At 55.8% G+C, this 18,706-nt stretch overlaps 1 protein-coding gene across 1 annotated transcript in view; it reads right to left on the bottom strand.

Moving 5' to 3' along the window:
• The window catches only part of ACAN (aggrecan), a 39,162-nt gene extending 23,009 nt beyond the window's left edge, over window positions 1-16,153 (bottom strand). Inside the window, exons 1-9 of the mRNA XM_039217395.1 lie at window positions 16,084-16,153; window positions 13,514-13,897; window positions 12,431-12,605; window positions 9,968-10,095; window positions 8,188-8,481; window positions 5,974-6,375; window positions 3,545-3,719; window positions 2,915-3,042; window positions 1,653-1,946 (exon numbers count right to left, since the gene is read on the bottom strand). Coding sequence (XP_039073326.1) covers window positions 1,653-1,946; window positions 2,915-3,042; window positions 3,545-3,719; window positions 5,974-6,375; window positions 8,188-8,481; window positions 9,968-10,095; window positions 12,431-12,605; window positions 13,514-13,897; window positions 16,084-16,153 — 2,050 coding nt within the window. The remainder of the gene's footprint in view (window positions 1-1,652; window positions 1,947-2,914; window positions 3,043-3,544; window positions 3,720-5,973; window positions 6,376-8,187; window positions 8,482-9,967; window positions 10,096-12,430; window positions 12,606-13,513; window positions 13,898-16,083) is intronic.
• Between the last annotated feature and the right edge of the window lie 2,553 nt (window positions 16,154-18,706).

Raw genomic sequence — 18,706 nt, 5'->3', positions numbered from 1 at the left:
CTCCAGCCCCCTAACCCCGTGAGATGGCTCTTGTCTTCCTCACTAAGAGCTGTTGGCATCAATATCAATATGCACACACCATCAGCACACACGTTATTTCAGGGCGGTCTGGGACACCTCTTCTCCAGAATCTATTACACATGCCAGACATTGTTTAAAGGTGTTATGTGTATAAACTCATTTTATCCCACAACAGCCTTATGACAGGTACTATATCATTTAGGGAAACTAAGGCACAGAGTTAAACGACTTGCCCAGGGCCAGTGGCTTATAAGGGGCAGATCTAGTCTTTGAAGGAAAGCACCTGGCACCAGCCTCCGCTCTCAACTACGGCACGATGCTGCCTTTCCTGGGGACAGAAATTATGTTCCAAGTATGGGTCAAAAATAGGCTGCTATTTAAAATCCATGAAGTCACCCCAGCCCTGGAGGGTGAAAGAGGGACTTACTGACTGGGGGTAACTGTTTGGTTTAGGGGAAATCGGAGGTGGGCTTGGTCTGGAAAGAGGCCAAACCGCTTGGCAGTTACAGAAAAGACCGAGTTCACGGAAGGTCAGGGACCGTGGGGGTGCATGGGGAAGAATCTACTGGGAGGCCCGGACAGCGGTAGTGGCACAAAAGCCTCAGCACATCATCCTTTGGGAGGGGTCAGGCTTTCTGACGCTGGCGGAGGAGGGCTGAGCTTTCTCTGACCTGGGTTTTTAAAAGGGGACCCTGGAAGTCTGAGAAACTTGGCAAAGCTCAGGTTTTATTTTTCATTGACTTTGTTTTGAAATAATTCTACATGCACAGGAAGTTACAAAGACACTCGGCTTTCTGATGAATCATCTATAAAGCATGGCTCAGGCTCTGACTACAATCTACGTGCCCAGTCAGTGCATCAGACCAGTGTAGCTCATCCCTTTAAAGCCCCGCCCCTCATTGGCCCCGCCCCCACCGTGGCCCCGCCCCAGACACGCCCCCTGGGGTGTTGGATGACATCACTCTCGAACTCCTGCTGGTAATGAGGTTTGCCGCTCCCTAGGTCCTCAGCAGGGGTCAATTAAAAACCTGAATTTCTGGTGCTTAGTGAGGAGTAATGGAACACTTTGACTCAACTCCTCACAAAATACTTGGAAGCAGGAGAAACTTTGGCAAGGGTTACAAATTAATATATATATGTGTGCATGTGTATGTGGGTGTTATTTATAATGGTAAAGCGACCATTTGCTGAGAAGTTACTATGTCCCAGGCACAATGCAAAGTGTTTTGTATGCTCTATTCCAGTTTATCGGCACAGCAGCCCTTTGAGGTAGGAACTATTGCATCACTATTTTATACATGAAACAGAGGAACGAGAGAGGTTAAGTGACTTGCCCAGGGTCACACAGCTATCAAGCAGCAGAGCTGTAATCAAAATTCAGGTCTACTTGATTTTAGAGCCCAGGCTCTCACGTCTCTCTGCTTGTCTCTGGGGAACTTTAGAAGGATGTACTTGCCTTGGGGTCAACGCCAAGGTTGGTTCTAGAGCTGCCCCTGCCCCAGAGGGACTGACTTTTCCCTCCTTGCTCTGATGGATGGGGACAGTGGGCAGGGGTGAAGGGTGGGCGGGGGTGAAGCCAGAGGAGCACCCCCAGGCAGAAGGGAGGCTGGAGGAGAGGAGAGAACGTGTACCTCGGAAGCAGAAGGCGTGATGGCGGGACAGGGGGTCTGGGAGACCGGTCTGGTTGGGGTAGAGGTAGACCGTTCTCACGCCCGGCTTGTCGCCGCCACAGGAGGGCCTCGGGGTGACGATGGGGTAGCGCAGGCTGCCGTCCGACAGCCAGCCGGCGTAGCACTTTTCCAGGCCCTGGCTCCAGGCGGCGTAGAGCTGGCCCGTGGAGGCCAGTGTGGCGTTGTGGGACTCACAGAACGCCAGCGCCTCCTGGAAAGTGAACTGCTCCGGCCGTGTGACGAAGAACACCTCCCCTGCGGGTAGAGACAGGTGCAGGGGTGACCCTCGTGCCCACCGCCAGAGGGCAGCCTCAGCTCACCCAGGGGTCGGGGCAAGAGAGTTGAGACCCCCTGGTCGCTCTACATGGAAGCAACCTCCCTCCTCTGTTTTCTAGATTTCCCCATCACACTTGGGGACCTGCCCTGCACTCCCTTGGGTGCCTTCCCTCCGACCGCCCTGTGCTCCCTACGCCAGAACACTTAGTATGGAGCACCCGAGTGCTGTAGGCCTGCAGCCCCCACCTCCACCCTGGGGACTCACTGAGGGGACCCGGAGTCATTCTTGGGGTTTGGTCCCCACACCCAGAACTATACCCTGTGCCTGTCTGATGTGGGGGGAGGAGGTCACATTTACTGGACACCTGGACCGGGCACTTCTCATACATATCTCATTTAATACTCCCAGAAACTCTGATATGGGCACGATGAGCCCGATTTTACAGATGAGGAGACTGAGGCCCGGAGAGGTTAAGCAACTTGCCCCAGATCCCCAAAACAAGTGAGTGGCTGTGCTGAAATCTTTCCAAAATAATACTAGCATTTCCCAAATTGGGTTCTGTGGGATAGTAATTTGATGATTGTAATTGAAATGAAAAGACATGAAATGCGACAAAATAAAAGCTCTGCTGTTGAATAAGCTTGGGCACTTGGCTAAGCAGAGTTAGAGGTTTTTCTATCGCAGGACTTCTCAGAGCCTTTCATTTGTATCAGGGCATTGGGACTCTACGCAAGGCAGGTGGTATACACCTCGCCTGCAATCCTGGGGGACCCACAAGACCCATTCCAGAGGGAGAGAGGGAGCTTGGCCCGAGACAGGGGCTGGGCCGGCCTTTCCGCCCCTGGGTGGGAAGAAAGCTCGGTGGACGGTAATCCCCCCTCCTCTCTGTGTCTCCCCATCAGCCCCCTGCCTGGCTGAGCCCCAAGTGCGAGAACGTGGCCTGTACCCTCGAGCCGGTCCACGTAGCAGTAGACATCATAGGTTTCTGACGGTGGCTGCACGCCGTAGGTCCTGACCCCTGGGCTGCTGTCTTTGTCACCCACGCACGGGGTTCGTGGGCTCACAATGGGGTATCTGCAAAGGAGAGCAGGAAGGGCACATGAAGGCAGGGGCCCAGGGTGAGGCTGGCAGGTCTCCTGGGACTCGGGCAGGGTGTATCTTCAGTGACAGCAGGGACAGAGGGAGCCCCGTGTGCTGCAAGCTCCCTGTGTGGCTGGGGGAAGGGTCCGGAGGCCCCTGCGGGGATTCCTGGCTGCAGAAGGGAGCCGGTTATATGGAAGGGCATTGGGTCAAGCTGGAGGGGACCTTGAGGAGAGATTTTTCCCTTTCTGTTCCTTGGGGGTCAACGACCAAGAGCTTAATGTCACCTGGGACCCTTTGGCACCCACTCAGAATAATACGCCTTGGTTCTGGGGGGAGAATTAGGGGAGCAGCCACGGGGTCATTAACTCATTATTGCATGGCAGATCGAGCCCCGCTCTGCACTGGGTGCCGTGATGGGCTCTGGCTCCCCACGCCCGGCCTCTCGGGGCTGGTTTTCTGGGTTGGGATGGGGGCGGGGCTCATCCTCCGTCACCTGACAGTTTGGTCTTGCAGCCAACCGGCGTCGCATTGCTCGTAGCCCGCTTCGTAGGCGGCCTGGAGCTGCTCCGGGGAGGCGATCACTGCCCCTGTGCGCAGGCAGGCCTGCTGGGCCTCCTCGAAAGTCAGTGCGTAGCGGGCAGAGCCTGGGCGGTAGTGGAACACGACCCCTGGGCAGGGAGGAGAGGAAGAGGAGACACAAGGTAGGCTCAGGGCAGGGACCGGATACCCCATGGGGCCCGGGCCTCAGGTCCTCATCGCTTTGAGGGTGTGGAGGGAGCCCTGGGTCCTTGCAGAGTGACTTCCCTTCGTCCCCTCCTTCCTGTCCTACTTCTGAGCCTATTCTCAACCAAGCTGGTTCACTGGGCTTGTTCAGGCTGCTCCTGAAATCCATCTCCCTGAGAAAGTCCCTGAAGACTCTTCTGCCCTGGGGTGTCCCCAACCTTGCTCTTTGGGCTTCTTCACTCCCAGGCTGCTCCTTCGTCCTTTTACTCTTTAAAACAAATGCGTTGTGGGGCGCCTGGGTGGCTCAGTCAGTTAAGCGACCGACTTTGGCTTGGGTCATGATCTCATGGCTTGTGAGTTCGAGCCCCACATCAGGCTCTATGCTGACAGCTCGGAGCCTGTAGCCTGCTTCATATTCTGTGTCTCCCTCTCTCTCTGCCTCTCCCCCACTCTCTCTCTCTCTCAACAATAAACAATAAAAAAAATTAAAAAAAAAACAAATGCATTCTTTTTTTTCTCATTACAAAAAGAATAAACGTTCATTACAGAACATTTGGGAAATACAGACAGGCCTACAGAATACATCAGTCGTCAGCATTTCTTCCACTTGGCCCAGGGCCCAGGGGGTGGGCGGGCCGCTCTGAAGGCTGCTGCGAGAGTTTTTGTGGGTGTGCACTGGGCACATTCTGGGGGGTGTCCTCCTGGCTATGGCCAGTTTCCAAAGGGGCCCTGTCCTTGAGCCTCCCCCTTACTCAGCCTTTCCTGTTATATCCAGCTGCACACACATTTGTTTCTGACGCTTCCCGGGGTAATCGGCCAGGTCATGTCACAGCTGTAGATGCCCCTTCTGATACTGTCCCCCATCCTCTCTTCCGTCCTGTGGCAGATGCTCATGTGTCCGTTGGCACCTTCCCACATGGTGGCCAGAGGGGCTCTTTCCGGTCCTGGGCCAACCCTGGGACCCAGCCGTCCTTGGCGTTACCCCAAAACTTCTAAACAATTTCTCCTTCCCAATATATCGTATTTATCTGGGCAACTCAGGCTGAAAGCCCGCTTGGTGGCATCATGGATGTGACGGCGGCAGACAGCGTCTATTTGCTCTTCCCCCAGGAGGGGACACCACGAAGGCCCTTGGGAAAGCCACCCCACACTGTCCCTCTGGTTCTTGGATGGGAGCACGGGGAACAACTGAGCTCTATGTGACGTGACATCTAGTCTCCAGATATTTCTCAAACAGCTGGAATGCCATCATCCTAGCTCGGAGGTTGGCAACATTTTCTGGAAAGAGCCGGACAGGATGCATTTTAGTCTTCATGGGCTCAATGGCTTCTGTCACAACTACTCAACTCTGCTGTGACGGTCCCAAAGTGGCCACAGACAGCACGTGAACAAACAGGTGTGGCTTTGTTCCAACCAAACTTCACCTGTGGACGTCGAATCTTAAGTTTTATATGATTTTCGCTATACGTCACAGAATATTATCCTTGCTTTGACTTTGTCCCCCGACTGCATAAAACTGTAAAAGTATCCCTAGTTTGTGGGCCATAAAAAAACAGGTGGCAAGCTGGATTTGGCCATTGGAGCTTGGTTTGCTGACCCTTGTTCTGGAAGGCCAGCGCTGTGAGAAGCCCCGGGGTCACCTGGCGTAGAAGTTTTCAAGCGGCTCTATTCTTTGGGGGTATCTGACGGGGCAAGAAGGGCCCCTGGAACAAAGAGGCCCAGTTCTTCGTTTGGCTTCACCTAGACCCACGTGGCATCTTTACCTGCTTGACACATATTCTGGTTTCTACCTGTAACTTCATTGTAACCTTTCATTCACTGTAGCTTCTGTGGCAAAAGAGTGTGGAGGTCGCTGCTCCGGCTCCGGTCCATCCACTTGTTTTACGAACAAGGAGAACCGAGTCTGGGGGCGCCTGGGTGGCTCAGTCGGTTGGGCGTCCAACTTTGGCTCAGGTCATGATCTCATGGTTCATGGGTTCAAGCCCCGCATCAGGCTCTGTGCTGACAGCTCAGAGCCTGCAGCCTGTTTCAGATTCTGTGTCTCCCTCTCTCTCTGACCCTCCCCTGCTCATGCTGTCTCTCTCTCTCTCAGAAATAAATGAAACATTACAAAAAAATAATACAGATCCCTAGGCCAAGTTCTTTCTGCCGCCCCCACCCCCCAGCCCCTGCACAGCCCCCTGAGGGACGGGCACTTACCCCCTGGCAATCGTGGCCGCCCGGGAACCTCAGTGGCACCTGGGACTGCGGTCACCTGCACGACATGGTCCTCGCTGGTGAAGGCGGTGAAGGCCAGGCCAGGCGTGGACTCCTCGGGGACACCCCAGGGCCTGGTGGCCTCTCCAGTCCTGTCCTCAGCCTCGGGGAAGGCAGTGGCTCCCACTTCGGGGACAAATGTGAAGGGCTCCTCAGGCTCCGGGTCAGTGGGGGACATGTCAAAGATGGGTTTCACAGTAAGGATCACGTTGCCTCGGGCTTCACCCTCAGTGACGTTTCGGGGGAGGGGCAGCTCCACAGCAGGCCAGGTCACCGTCTGGATGGTGATGTCCTCCTCGCCACCCAGCCCGAAGAAGTTTTCTGGGATGTCTATAAAGTCTTCACCTGGGGGCGGGGGGGTGGGGAAAGACCAGCTTTAGGGGCTCAGCCTGGGGCCGGGGGGAAAGACCAACTTTGGGGGGAAAGACCAGCTTTAGGGGCTCGGCCTGGGGCCAGGGGGAAAGAGGGAGACGAGCATCAGAGCCGCCGCTTCCCTGCCCGGGGAGGAAATCTCCTGGAGCCTCGATGCCTAGTCGAGCCCTTTGCGGGTGGCCTCCACTCTGCACGTACTTGTTCTAGAAGGCCTCAGCTTCCATGTTGCAAAAGAGTGCAAAGTCATCATAGCAAGAGGTACTGGCCACGCAACTCACGCAGCTCACGCAGCTCATAGAGCCAATCCAGCTCCAGCATCCCTTCCTCATCAGCACCTGCTGCCCCCTTGCCGATTGTAGGTACCTTGCTGACCCTCTGATGTTAATAACTAGCCAGCAGGATGTTGCAAATCAGTAACAAGGTGGAAGTGGAAAATCTTGTCGAAGATGCGGGAGCTCACTAAACGGATGAAAGTGACCTAAGTCAGCTGCGTGTCTCAGTCAGGAGCAAACGGGGCTCTGGCAAACGACCAGTCAGTAATTTAAGAAAGAGCTACCACTTCGAAAAAGCTGGTTAGGGTATGGAAGGTTAAGAGAGGCTTTGGGGAGGGGCACCTGGGTGGCTCAGTCGGTTAAGGGTCTTACTTAGGCTCAGGTCATGATCTCATGGCTTGTGGGTTCAAGCCCCACATCAGGCTCTGTGCTGACAGCTCAGAGCCTGGAGCCTGTTCCAGATTCTGTATTTCCCCTCTCTCTCTCTGACCCTCCCCTACACACATTCTGTCTCTGTTTCAAAAATAAATAAACATTAAAAATTTATTTTAAATAAGAAAGAGAGGCTTTGGGGAAAATCCTCATTACTTTTGGGAAAATCCTCATTACTTTTGCAAAAATAGCCCTCTTTGTGTAAGATCAGCCGCGACGGTCAAACGTGAAGTGAGCTATGCCATCGCACTGTCAACCAATTTTATCATAAAGTGATGCAGCCCCACATTACTGGGCTTTTCCCCCGCTCTACGAATTACACACAATTGTGACTCTAACCTAGACTGTGTGGAATAGTAGAGAAAAACCTTATTTTTAAAAGTTTTAGTCTAAAATTTCAAAACAAACTGCCTGTCAAACCTCTCCCCTTGTTCTCTTCAGTCACAATGGCCCTTCTTTTCAAGCACATTTGCTTTATGAGGGTAATGGCGCCCCCTGTGGGCGTGGCTCCAGGTCAGGGCCCCACCACCTTCCCCTCAGACAGATGCGGAAGGGGAGGCTTTCCCCCCGCTGCCCAGTGAAGGTGGCAGAGCTGTGGTTCAAATCTGAGAAAGCACAGACTCTGAAGCTCGTGCTGTTAACCCTATTCTGAGCTGATGAGGAGACAGGGCTGGAGGCTGGCACCTACGGTGGTTCTACTTAGTTCTTCCAGGAGCTGGTGAAAACGGGGGGTTCTGGGGTGCCTGGGTGGCTCAGTCGGTTAAGCATCCAACTTCGGCTCAGGTCATGATCTCACGGTTCGCGAGTTCGAGCCCTGCATCGGGCTCTGTGTCAGCTTTGGATCCGCTGCCTCTCTCTCTCTCTCTCTCTCTCTGTTCCTCTCCTACTCTCGCTCACTTGCTCTCTCTCTCTCTTGCTCACTCTCAAAAAGAAAGAGGAAATGGGGGGAGGGATTGCTGAAACATGAAGTTCAGGTACCCTGTGGCCCCTTGAAGGGGGAGAAGCCAAGCCCCCCTCCTCTGGGCCCCAATTTCCACATCGCCCCCCCCCTCCAGCGCCCCCGCCAGCGCCCCCTCCCCACCTGTGTAGCAGATGGCGTCGTAGCGGGACGAGGGGTCGGGGTAGCCCGTCTGGTTGGCGTGCACGTAGACGGTCCTCACGCCCAGCAGGTTGCCCCCGCAGTTGGGCCGGGCCTTGGAGATGGGGTAGCGCACGCTGCGGTCGGCCAGCCAGCCGGCGCTGCACATGTCCATGCCACTCTGCCAGGCCAGGTAGAGCTGGCCCGTGGTGGCCAGCCGGGCGCCCAGCCGCCGGCACTCAGCACCTGCCTCCTGGAAGGTGAACTTCTCCGGGGACGTCGCGTAGAAGACATCGCCTGTGAAGGACGGGATGGGGGGGGGATGTGGGAGAGTGAGGACCTCCCTCCCCGCTCCTCCCCTGCGTCCCTGGCCAGCCCACATGGCTCCCAGGATCCCAAATCCTGCTGTAAAGCACCCTTGCCCGCACTCTGCTGTGCACCATCCTCCTCTGGGGGCATCCGTCCTCGGAGGTAAGCATTGCCCACACAGGCCAACTTCTTAAAAAATTCACATTCGGATGGGAAGGGCAGACATTGGACTTTGACCCTGAGAGCAGTGCTCCCAAACTGGGGTGTCTAGGCCTGCAGCGTCTGTAAGGGCATTAGTGGGAGCTTCTGAGCTCTTTTTACTATTAGCAAAACCCTAAGAAGGTTGTCGGGGGGAGGGTCAGGGGTGGGCGGTGGGCATCTGTTCGCGGGGAAGGTGCTGGTGGGCCCCGCTCACTGGCAGCTCTGATGGGCAGGGCCCAAGAATGGGAACACAGCTTGCTCCCTCATAGGCTTTGGGCCCAGCGGCGAGAGTGAGGGGATGGAGCCCAGTGGTGAGAAGGGGGGGGAAGGGGGCTGTCCCTGTCTTCAGATGAGCCAGGTTGCCAGGTCTTATCCTGGGAGGAGCTTCGAACTTGGGTGAGGCCGGGGTGGGGGCCGAGGCTGGGGTCTGGAAGAGGGGTCATGGGTGCAGATGGGAGAAGAGAGGTCATCCACATGCCTGGGTGACTCGGGCAGCTCTGACTGTGACCAAAATCAGCAGCCTTTACAAAGCAGAGAAAGACTCCAGCTCCCTTCCCCCTGCCCCCGGGGCCCCCTAGAACCAGCCCCCTGGGACCGCCTGGGTCGGGCTGGGGGCCGGCAGCGGGGAAGCTGAGGGAGCGCAGTGGGGCAGCCAGCTCTCCTGGGAACCACGCTTCTGTTGGGCCCACCGTGGTGTAGCCTGGGTGTCCTTGGTGAGTGTGGCTGGGCTGGTGCAGTGGACGCTGGGACAGTCAAAGCAGCTGGGGACCCGGGCTGGGAGGGGCCATCCCAGGGGGGAGACAGAAACAAGCCTTCTTGGGCCCAGTAGTGGTGCCAGACACTTGGCAGGTCCCTGGGGCCCCTGAGGCCCTTTCCCAAGTGGACAGCGAGGGGACCTGTAGTCCCCTTCCCTCCCCCACTCTCCCCTCCCCCACTCTCCCCTCCCCCACTCTCCCCTCCCCCACTCTCCCCTCCCCCACTCTCCCCTCCCCCACTCTCCCCTCCCCCACTCTCCCCTCCCCCACTCTCCCCTCCCCCACTCTCCCCTCCCCCACTCTCCCCTCCCCCACTCTCCCCTCCCCCACTCTCCCCTCCCCCACTCTCCCCTCCCCCCCTCTCCCCTCCCCCCCCCACTCTCTCCGTGCATGGCAGAGGGGTTGAGTATGGGCTGCAGCTGGGCCAGAGCCCTGCCCCATGGGGACCCGTGTGATCCCGAGGGTCCACGGGGAGAAGGGCACAGGCGGGGGCTTTGGGGAAGGGCGTGGGGCCTCACCCTCCATCTCCTCGGCGAAGCAGTACACGTCATAGGTCTCATTGGTGTCTCTGATGCCGTATGTCCTCACGCCGGGAAACTCATCTTTGTCGCCATAGCAGCCTTCCCTCGGAGTGTGGATGGGGTACCTGCCAGGGACCCAGAGCGGGGGGGCGACCTTCAGCAAACAGAAGGGGCCTGTGGCCTGTGCCCTGGTACCCTCCCTCCGACGCCGGAGCAAACGGTGACTCGCCGACGTGCTTGCCAGCATCTGCCCCAAACACGTGGACCGCTTGTTTTTATGTTTTTTTCCCAAGCTTTGTTGAGATGCATGTTTTCACGGTTCGTGGTGACTGGGGGCAGCCCCCTTCACCGAATAGCTACTGGTCCTGACCATGCTGTCACAGGGCCTGCAGACCTTTTCTGTAGAAAGGCCAGATGGTAAATATTTTAGGGCTTGCAGCCTCTAGGGTCTCAACCTGACCGCTCAGTCCTGCCCCCGTGGGGTGAGGCAGCCACAGGGCCTCCACACAGCTTTATGCACAGAAACAAGGGTGTGTTGGATTCGGGCCGTGGGCCATCATTTGCTGACCCCTGCTCTGTATCATTTGAGTCTCGCGTCAACCTAGTAAGGCGAGTGCTGTAAAGACTCCATTTTAACCTGGAAGAAACAGGGGCCCAGAGACGTTAAGCAGTTTGTCCAGTGTTACACAGCTGCTAAGGGCCAGAGCTGTGGTCCGAGCCCAGCTGTTTCTGAGGTGGAGGAATGGGTCCTCGCACTGCGCTAAGCTGCTGTCTGGTTGTATTTTCCTTCGAGCGGGTCTTGTGTCCTAAAATCTCAAAGATCTACCCCAAGATTGCAAAGATATTTTCCTTTGTTTTCCTCTGGAGGCTTTGCAGTTCTAGTTTCTCTCTCTCTCTTTTTTTTTTAATGTTTTATTTATTTCTAGGAGAGAGAGATAGCGTGAGCAGCGGAGGGTCAGAGAGAGAGGGAGTCACAGACTGAAACAGGCTCCAGGCTCTGAGCTGGCAGTCAGCACAGAGCCCGACGCGGGGCTCGAACCCACGAACCGCGAGATCATGACCTAAGTGAAAGTCGGACGCTTAACCGACTAAGCCACCCAGGGGCCCCAGTTCTAGTTTTTCTCTTGAGAACACAGATCCCTCCTGAAGGGATGCCTCGTCCTGCTTAACCCGCATGATCTCACTGACTGGGATCCCTCAAGGGCAGAGCTCTGTCTGTCCAGCTGGGCTACCCATCCGTCAGCAGCTGTACTTGGTGGGTGGGGGTGGGGGGTGGTATGTGCCAAAAAGCTTAATTTATGTATATCTTGCATTATTAAAAACAACAAGGGGCACCTGGGTGGCTCAGTTGGTTAAGTGTTTGACTTCGGCTCAGGTCATGATCTTGCAGTTCATGGGTTCGAGCCTTGGGTCAGGCTCTGTGCTGATAGCTAGGAGCCTGGAGCTGCTTCAGATTCTGTGTCTCCCTGTCTCTCTCTGCCCCTTCCCTGCTCTCTCTCTCTCAAAAATAAACATAAAAAAACCCCACAAAAAAAGTAAAGCAGCTTACAAAAATACACAAAACACCAAGGTTTAAAGGACCAGTGAAGAAATCACGGCACAGGGGAATGTGGGTAGGAAGGGGGATGATGTGTAATTTGCACGGAGCAAATGATCACGGAGGGCAAGGCTACTAGCAGCTTCTCACTCTGCCGCAGGGCGGTATCAGCAGGATTTGGACAGGTGGTGGGGTGCCGTGGGATTCCCATAAGCAGAGTCACCCGACACCCCAGAACATGTCCTGGTTCCCTGGGAGATCCCACAGGGCCATGTGTGAGATGCACCGCCCCGGGCACCTTTGCTTTACTGCAAATTACACTGTATACTCAAATGAGTACAATAAACCCCATTTTTTTTTCTTTAAAAAAAAAAAAAGTAAGGCACATAGGGGCACGTGGGGGCTCAGTCAGTTGAACATCCGACTTTGGCTCAGGTCATGATCTCACGGTTCGTGGGTTCGAGCCCCACATCGGGCTCTGTGCTGACAGCTCAGAGCCTGGAGCCTGTTTCAGATTCTGTGTCTCCCTCTCTCTCTGCCCCTCCCCGCTCTCTCTCTCTCTCTCTCTCTCTCTCTCAAAAATAAACATTAAAAAAAAAATTTAAGGCACATAAAGGCCTTCTGTGCAAGTTCTGTATTATTTTAAAATTCCTATCGGCTAATAAAAGTATTTCCACGGCAGCACTGGAGCTTCTGGAAAAGCATGCGATGATCTTGCTGTAAACAGAGTACCGGAAACGTCATTCTGTCTTCCCACATAGCACAGCCGGACACTCCCAAAGTCGCCTGTTTCTGAACGATGACGGAAGCGCTGTTACCGCTGGCCAAGGCGTTACTCCAGCCCCACCCGAGGCCGGCCGCGGGGCTCGGCGCAGGTCAGTGTTCCAGCCCGTCGCCCTGCCCCGGGCGGCCCTGGGGCTCACCTGACAGTCTGGTCGGCCAGCCAGCCGGCGTCGCACTGGTGGAAGCCATCCTCATAGGCAGCCTGCAGCTGTTCGGGTGTGGCAATGACAGCGCTGTTCTGCAGGCAGGCCCGCTGCGCCCGGTCAAAGTCCAGCGTGTAGCGCGTGGAGATGGCTCTGTAATGGAACACAATGCCTGCAAGACACGCGTGGGCGGGAGAGCAGGTCAGGCACAGCCCCCGGCACCAAAGACCCCGACGAGTTGTGGCCGGAGTCCCGACGGGCCTGAGGGACCTCTGCCCTGGGCCTCTAGCTCACGCCTAGATCTCCCCTCCACATTCGCATGGGGCCCTTCTGCCTGTGCAGAAATACCTCCAGTAATGGGGACCTCACTACCTCACAAGGTATCTTTTTTGAATATCTATGATTCTGATAATCAGAAAGTCCTTTGAATTGAATTAAAATCTGCCTCCTTTTAATTTTTTTTGCCACTCCAGGGCCTCATCTTTTCTCGGGGGAAATTCAAGACACTTAGAGCCTCAGCCCAGGGACATCCTAGTGGGAGCCATGTCCTCAAGGCAACCAAACGCCCACAACCATTCCCTGTGGGCCATCCAGGGAAGGGAACCAGAGAGACTTCATCCTTTTCTCTGGCTTCTGGAACCTAATGGGGTTGGAGTGGGGGCTGGGGGAGGGAAAAGACCCCTGGATGAAGAGTCAGGAGACTGCTCTGGCTCACTTCCAGGGAAACTTCAGGCAGATCACTTAACCTCAGTTTGCTTGTCTGTAAAATGGGGAGGAAGAGCACAAGGCCCACTGAATCATGGGATTGCTGCGAAGCGCAAACTTTTATTGACACGTGACTGTGGCTGGGACGTGTTTAATTCCCTCGAAGTCCAGAGAGGATGACGGTACCAGCTCCGTGCTACAGGGGCAGCAGCTGATGCTAACTGACTCCACTGGGGGAGGTGCAAGCTGGCGGGGGGCTGTGGTGGGGGAGGGGCAGCTGGGATGTGAAAACCAGCCTGCCTGGGTCCACAGCCGTGAGGATACTGTTCTGGTTCTTTCCACAGGTGAAAGAGCATCCCTGTGCGAGGTTCTTACCTTTCACCACGACCTCCAGGGTCGCCTCGCTGTCCTCAATGCCATGCATCACCTCACAGCGATAGATCCCCGAGTCATTGGAACGCAGGCTCTGGACTTCCAAGGTGGCGTCGCTGGGGATGGCTGGGTAGTTGGGCAGCGAGACCTTGCCTTGGTAGGCACTGTTGACCCGCACCTGCCCGTCCGTGGCCACCAGCAGCACCACCTCCTTTTCCTTAGAAATGCGGCTCCACTTGATTCTCGGCGAGAGGGGGGCGGTGGAGGGGGCGGTGGTCACGGGGTGCATGGGGTCGATGAAATAGCAGGGGATGGTGATGGAGCTCCCCAGGAGGACCCGCAGGGGGGATGGTTCAGGAATGCTGACACTCAGCGAGTTGTCAGGGTCTGTGGGGGAGAGACAGGCCTGTGAGTGCCGAGAGAGGACCACCCAGCCCTCCTGTCCTTTCCGGGAGTGACAGAAGCCCATGAGCGTGTTTGTCTCTATGATGGGGACACTCCTGTGCCTTCGGGAATCCCCAGGACACCTTCCCACACCTTTTCCAGAACAGCCCTCCAGGCCATAAGACAGGAACACTGGAGCCGGGAAAGGGGTGCCGTCGAGGGCTGGGCAGGTGAGCTTCTGAGATGAGATACCCCCCTTTCTCAAACTGGGGTACCCCAGGGGATGCCAAGCCACAAGACAAACGGGACCCATCTTCTCGGAGTGACAGCTTGACTCAAAGATTTTGGGAAAAAGTTATTTGGGGGCAGGAAAGTTATTGTGTGGAAGGAAAAAAAAATCTACACAACGTTTAAAGCTCAGATCCTGACTCTGTTCAGGGACAAGCATTCTCTTCCGCTGTTGGGGAACGGGGGGTGGGGGGGCTGGTTGCAGAAGCATCAGAGAAGAGCAGACATTCACGTATGTCCCCAGAGAATCAGACCGGGGTGAGTGTGGGCGTGGGATACGATCAGCTCCACCGAAAGTCACAGGGAGTCTTAGTAGGAAACACACAGCGTGTTGGCCAAATCGTGTTAGAATTAAGAGATCCTCCAGGGATGGGAAGGAAGCGGCCTTTGCAAAAATAGCACCTTTCACGGCGAGTCATACACTTACGGGACCCCTCTCCGCCCCCCCCCGGGCCCCCCCCCCCCCCCCCCCCCCCCCCGCCTCGAGAGCCTACAGGCTGAAAATAAAAATGTTTCAGATATTTGTGGGTGATAGATACACACCAGGGCAAGGAACGGGGTGCCAGGAATGTCTGGGGTCCAGCCCTGACCTTTTGATGTCCTGGGCAACCACCCCCAGGCCCTTCCACAAAAATCTCCCCCTGGAGGCTCAGCCCAAGCCCCGCGACACGGCATGGCTCAGCGCTGGCGCTCCTCCGGGGAGCCCTGAAAGGGACGGCAGTGTCCAGCTCTGCAGGTTTTAAAGCTCTGAACCAACCCGAGGGACAAACCACCCATGTTACAGCCCAGGGCCGGGTATTCGTGGGTCCCAGAGCCGGAGTACAGATGGAGACCCAAAGAGCCTGCGTATAAATATTTAAACGCCATAAATCAAGGCCACAGGTTGTTAAATAAAATATGTTCTATCTTGCTATTTGACAGTGATACCTTTCAGAAGGAGATCTTAGAATCGTTGGATTCCTGGCAGTTTGGGATTGGGTGGCCAAGTGGGAGGCCTACTTCTCTTTTGTCGCTTCCCTGCCCCGTGAGGGCTCCGTGCTTATCCCAGCCCTCACCCCCCAGCTCCGTCCACACTGCAAACAAACAGCCACCCCCTGATCCCTCCCACAGGTCTGGGGCGGCTTACACTGGGGGCATGGTCCCCCGTCTAGGAGGAGGGGCCCAGAGGAGAGACCCACATATGCCTGGAAGTGGCTTGGGTCCACTTGGGCAGGGAATCTGGGGCATCCTGGGTACTCAGTGTGGTCTAAAGGGGGAGCATAGGCCTGTGTGCACATGGCTTCTTGGCCCTACAGATTGGCCGGAGGAGGGCCAGAGGCAGGCCTCTACAGCGCATGGCTCAGAGCAGGGGCCTCTCCTAGATACAGCCCACTTCGGGGATGCGGGCTGCGAAGCCCACCTCGTGCCCGCCGCACGTAAGAGGCCACCCGGGGTCTTCCCGAGGACGGCTTGCCAAGATAAACAAAGACCCTTGTGATTTGTCCGGGGGGGCAGGGGGGACTTCTGTCTGACCGTGTCTCAAGCAAGTTTCTCCTCTTTGATATTCCAGCCGATCCTCCCTTGGCGTCTTTTCCTCTTTTGGCTTATCCATACCCTGCCTCTGCCCCAAGCTCAACGTGTGGGAATTTGGAATAAGATCCACAGAGGGGAGACTGGGAAAATGGGCACCTGCCCGGAGCCCTCCCCCTCAGGCTCTCTGTCCATCCTGGGGGGCAGCAGGGAGAAGTATTACCCGAGCAAGGGCTCCTGGACACGCGCGTGTGTGTTCTCGCACACCGGCACTCATTCCTTGCGGTTAGCCTTGACCCTGGGAGCAGCAGCACTGAGTTCAGGACCCAGCACCCGGAATCCAGCCTCCGGTGCCTGCTGGCTACGTGAGACCCACATGGGAATGTCCTCACCTGAAGCTTCTATGGTGCTGGCTGCCGTGATGACCCTCAGAGTCACAAACACCAAGAGTAAAGTGGTCATAGTTCACCTAGAAGAAGGGAGGCAGAGGTGTTAGGTTCGGCTATGGAGAGGCTGAGGGTCACGGCGCACAGGACACAGGGAAATAAGCTCCACGTGCAAGGATCTGCAGTCCCATCGAGATAAAGAGGCTACAGGTGGTGGGAGGGATGCCTTCGGCAAGGATCCTCGCTTCACAAAGCCTTCACGGATTTCTCGGTTTAATTACACGTGGTAAAACCTCCTCCTTTCTTTTCTAGGCAACCTCCCAGCATCTAATCTGCAAAGGCTTACCCCGAAGGACCACCATGATGCTTGATCGTACGTCAGCTTGACTGGGCCCTGGGGTGCCCAGATATTTGTTCAAACATTATTCTGGGTGTGTCCGTGAGGGTGTTTTTGTCTTGACTTTTTAAAATTTATTCTTTTTTAAAAAAATGTTTTATTTATTTCTGAGAGAGAGACAGCATGAGCAGGGGAGGGTCAGAGAGAGAGGGAGACACAGAATCTGAAACAGGCTCCAGGCTCTGAGCTGTCAGCACAGAGCCTGATGCGGGGCTTGAACCCATGAATTCTGAGATCATGACCTGAGCTGAAGTCGGACTCTTAACCGACTGAGCCACCCAGGCGCCCCCTAAAATTTATTCTTGAGAGAGAGAGAGAGAGAGAGAGTATGAGCAGGGAGGGGCAGAGCGAGAGAGGGACACAGAATCAGAAGCAGGCTCCAAGCTGGCAGTCAGCACAGAGCCCGACGCCGGGCTCGAACTCACAAACAGTGAGATCATGACCTGAGCCGAAGTCGGACGCTTAACCGACTGAGCCACCCAGGTGCCCCTGTAAGGGTGTTTTTGGAAGAGATGGACATTTAAGTTGGTAGACTAAGTAAAGCCGATTGGCCTGGTAACATGGGTGGGCCTCATCCAATCAGTTGATGGTGTGAATAAAACAAAGAGGATGAGCCTCCCCCAGGAGAGAGAGAATTCTTCCTCCCTGATGACTGTCGAACTGCCTTCAGACTTGAACCCAGAAAGTGGCTCTTCCTGGGTCTCGGAGTCTTCAGACTCAGGCTAAATTGGTTCTCCTGGGCCTCCAGCTTGCCTGATACCTCTGTAATCATGTGAGCCAATTCCTTAGAGTAAATCTCTTTCTCTACATATGCATGCCTCCGGTTGACTCAGCCTCTCTGGAGAACCCTACTATAATCCTGAGAAATGAAATGAGTTAGCCAACCTCCCTGATGAAAGCCAGACCTGTCACCAGCTTCAAATTCAGGAACCTTGTGTGTTTTAGGATGAAGAATGCTCCGAGCTTTCGTGCACCTTTCAGGGGCCTGCTTGAAGCCCAGAGGAGGACGCCCACCCAGGGGACTCTTGGGGAGACTCAGGGATGGGCAGATTAATAACGAAGGAGAGTGCTTCAGATTCTGTGTCTTCCTCTCCCTCTGCCCCTCCCTTGCTCGCTCTCTGCCTCTGTCTCTCAAAATAAAGACACTAAAAAGAATTAAAAAATAAAATAACGAAGGAGAGCAATGAGAGCCCAGGACCCCTGGAGCCCGCCTACTTCCCTGAACAATGACTTCATGCAAATCAGAAAAACCTTCCTTATCTGCTGGATAACGGTCACGCCAAGCGTACAGATAGGTGACAGTCACAACGTAAAGGCATCCCCTGCACAACTGGGCTCCTGACTCCAAGCGGACAAATGCAGGCAGACCCTCAAAAGACCCCATGAAATTTATAAGACACCAACCAGAGCCGTGGCGGTCAGCCTTGACATTGAAATCACCTGGGCGTCAGCCCGGCCATCCGGGCATTTCAGAAGCTGCCCAGAAGGCTCTGATGTGCGGCCAGGGTGAGCACCACCGGCTGCCTGGGGCTGGCACTCCCTGACACGTGCCCGGCGAGGTCTCCTGAGCTGTTTCGTGGGAGGGTCCTGCCCGGGGCCCCTGCCCTGCCCTCCCCTCCAGTGTGGGAGCATTTCATGTTGGCTTAAGAGGTGTCTGCATCAGAGCCGCTCCTCGGGGAGGAGGGAGGAAGCCCTCGCAGAGGAGGGGGTGGGGAGGGTCTGGAACTAAAGAATGGAGCTTCTAGAGCTTTGGCAAGCTGGCGTGACGCCCCCTCTGCTGTGTCAGAGTCTGATGGCCCAGCAGGTGTCGCTGTTGGCTCAGGCACCATCAGTGGGGGGAGAGGGCTTCCATCCCAGGAATGCTTGGGGGAGGGGCGGGTGGGGCCCAGGACCCTGAGAACCCCTTTGGGTGTCCTGGCCTGTTGTTTTGAGTGACCTTGCTTTCCATCACTACCTGTCATTCGTGCCACAAACGCTGGTCACCTGAGGGATGGAAGGGCTCTCTGTGTGGCCCTGCTGGGGGTATAGAGATGAATGAATGAGGCATGTTTCCCTCACACCATAGGAAGCCTGGAAAATGCCAGAAACCTCACAAGCAGCCCCTTGCTTCTCTTCAGGGACTCTCTCCTTCCACGTTGCCTGCAAAAAACAATCTCCGGGGTTCCAGCTTCTGGGCCATGAGGGGCCAGTGAGTCGTGGGCATTCCTGTTCAGGCCCAGTGTGACCCTCCCC

This window comes from Hyaena hyaena, unplaced genomic scaffold (genome assembly GCF_003009895.1).
Source record: "Hyaena hyaena isolate Hyena2069 unplaced genomic scaffold, ASM300989v1 scaffold_13, whole genome shotgun sequence".
Classification (NCBI taxonomy): domain Eukaryota; kingdom Metazoa; phylum Chordata; class Mammalia; order Carnivora; family Hyaenidae; genus Hyaena; species Hyaena hyaena.
The sequence above is the reverse complement of the archived record's forward strand: the minus strand, read 5'-3'. Positions and strand labels throughout refer to the sequence as shown.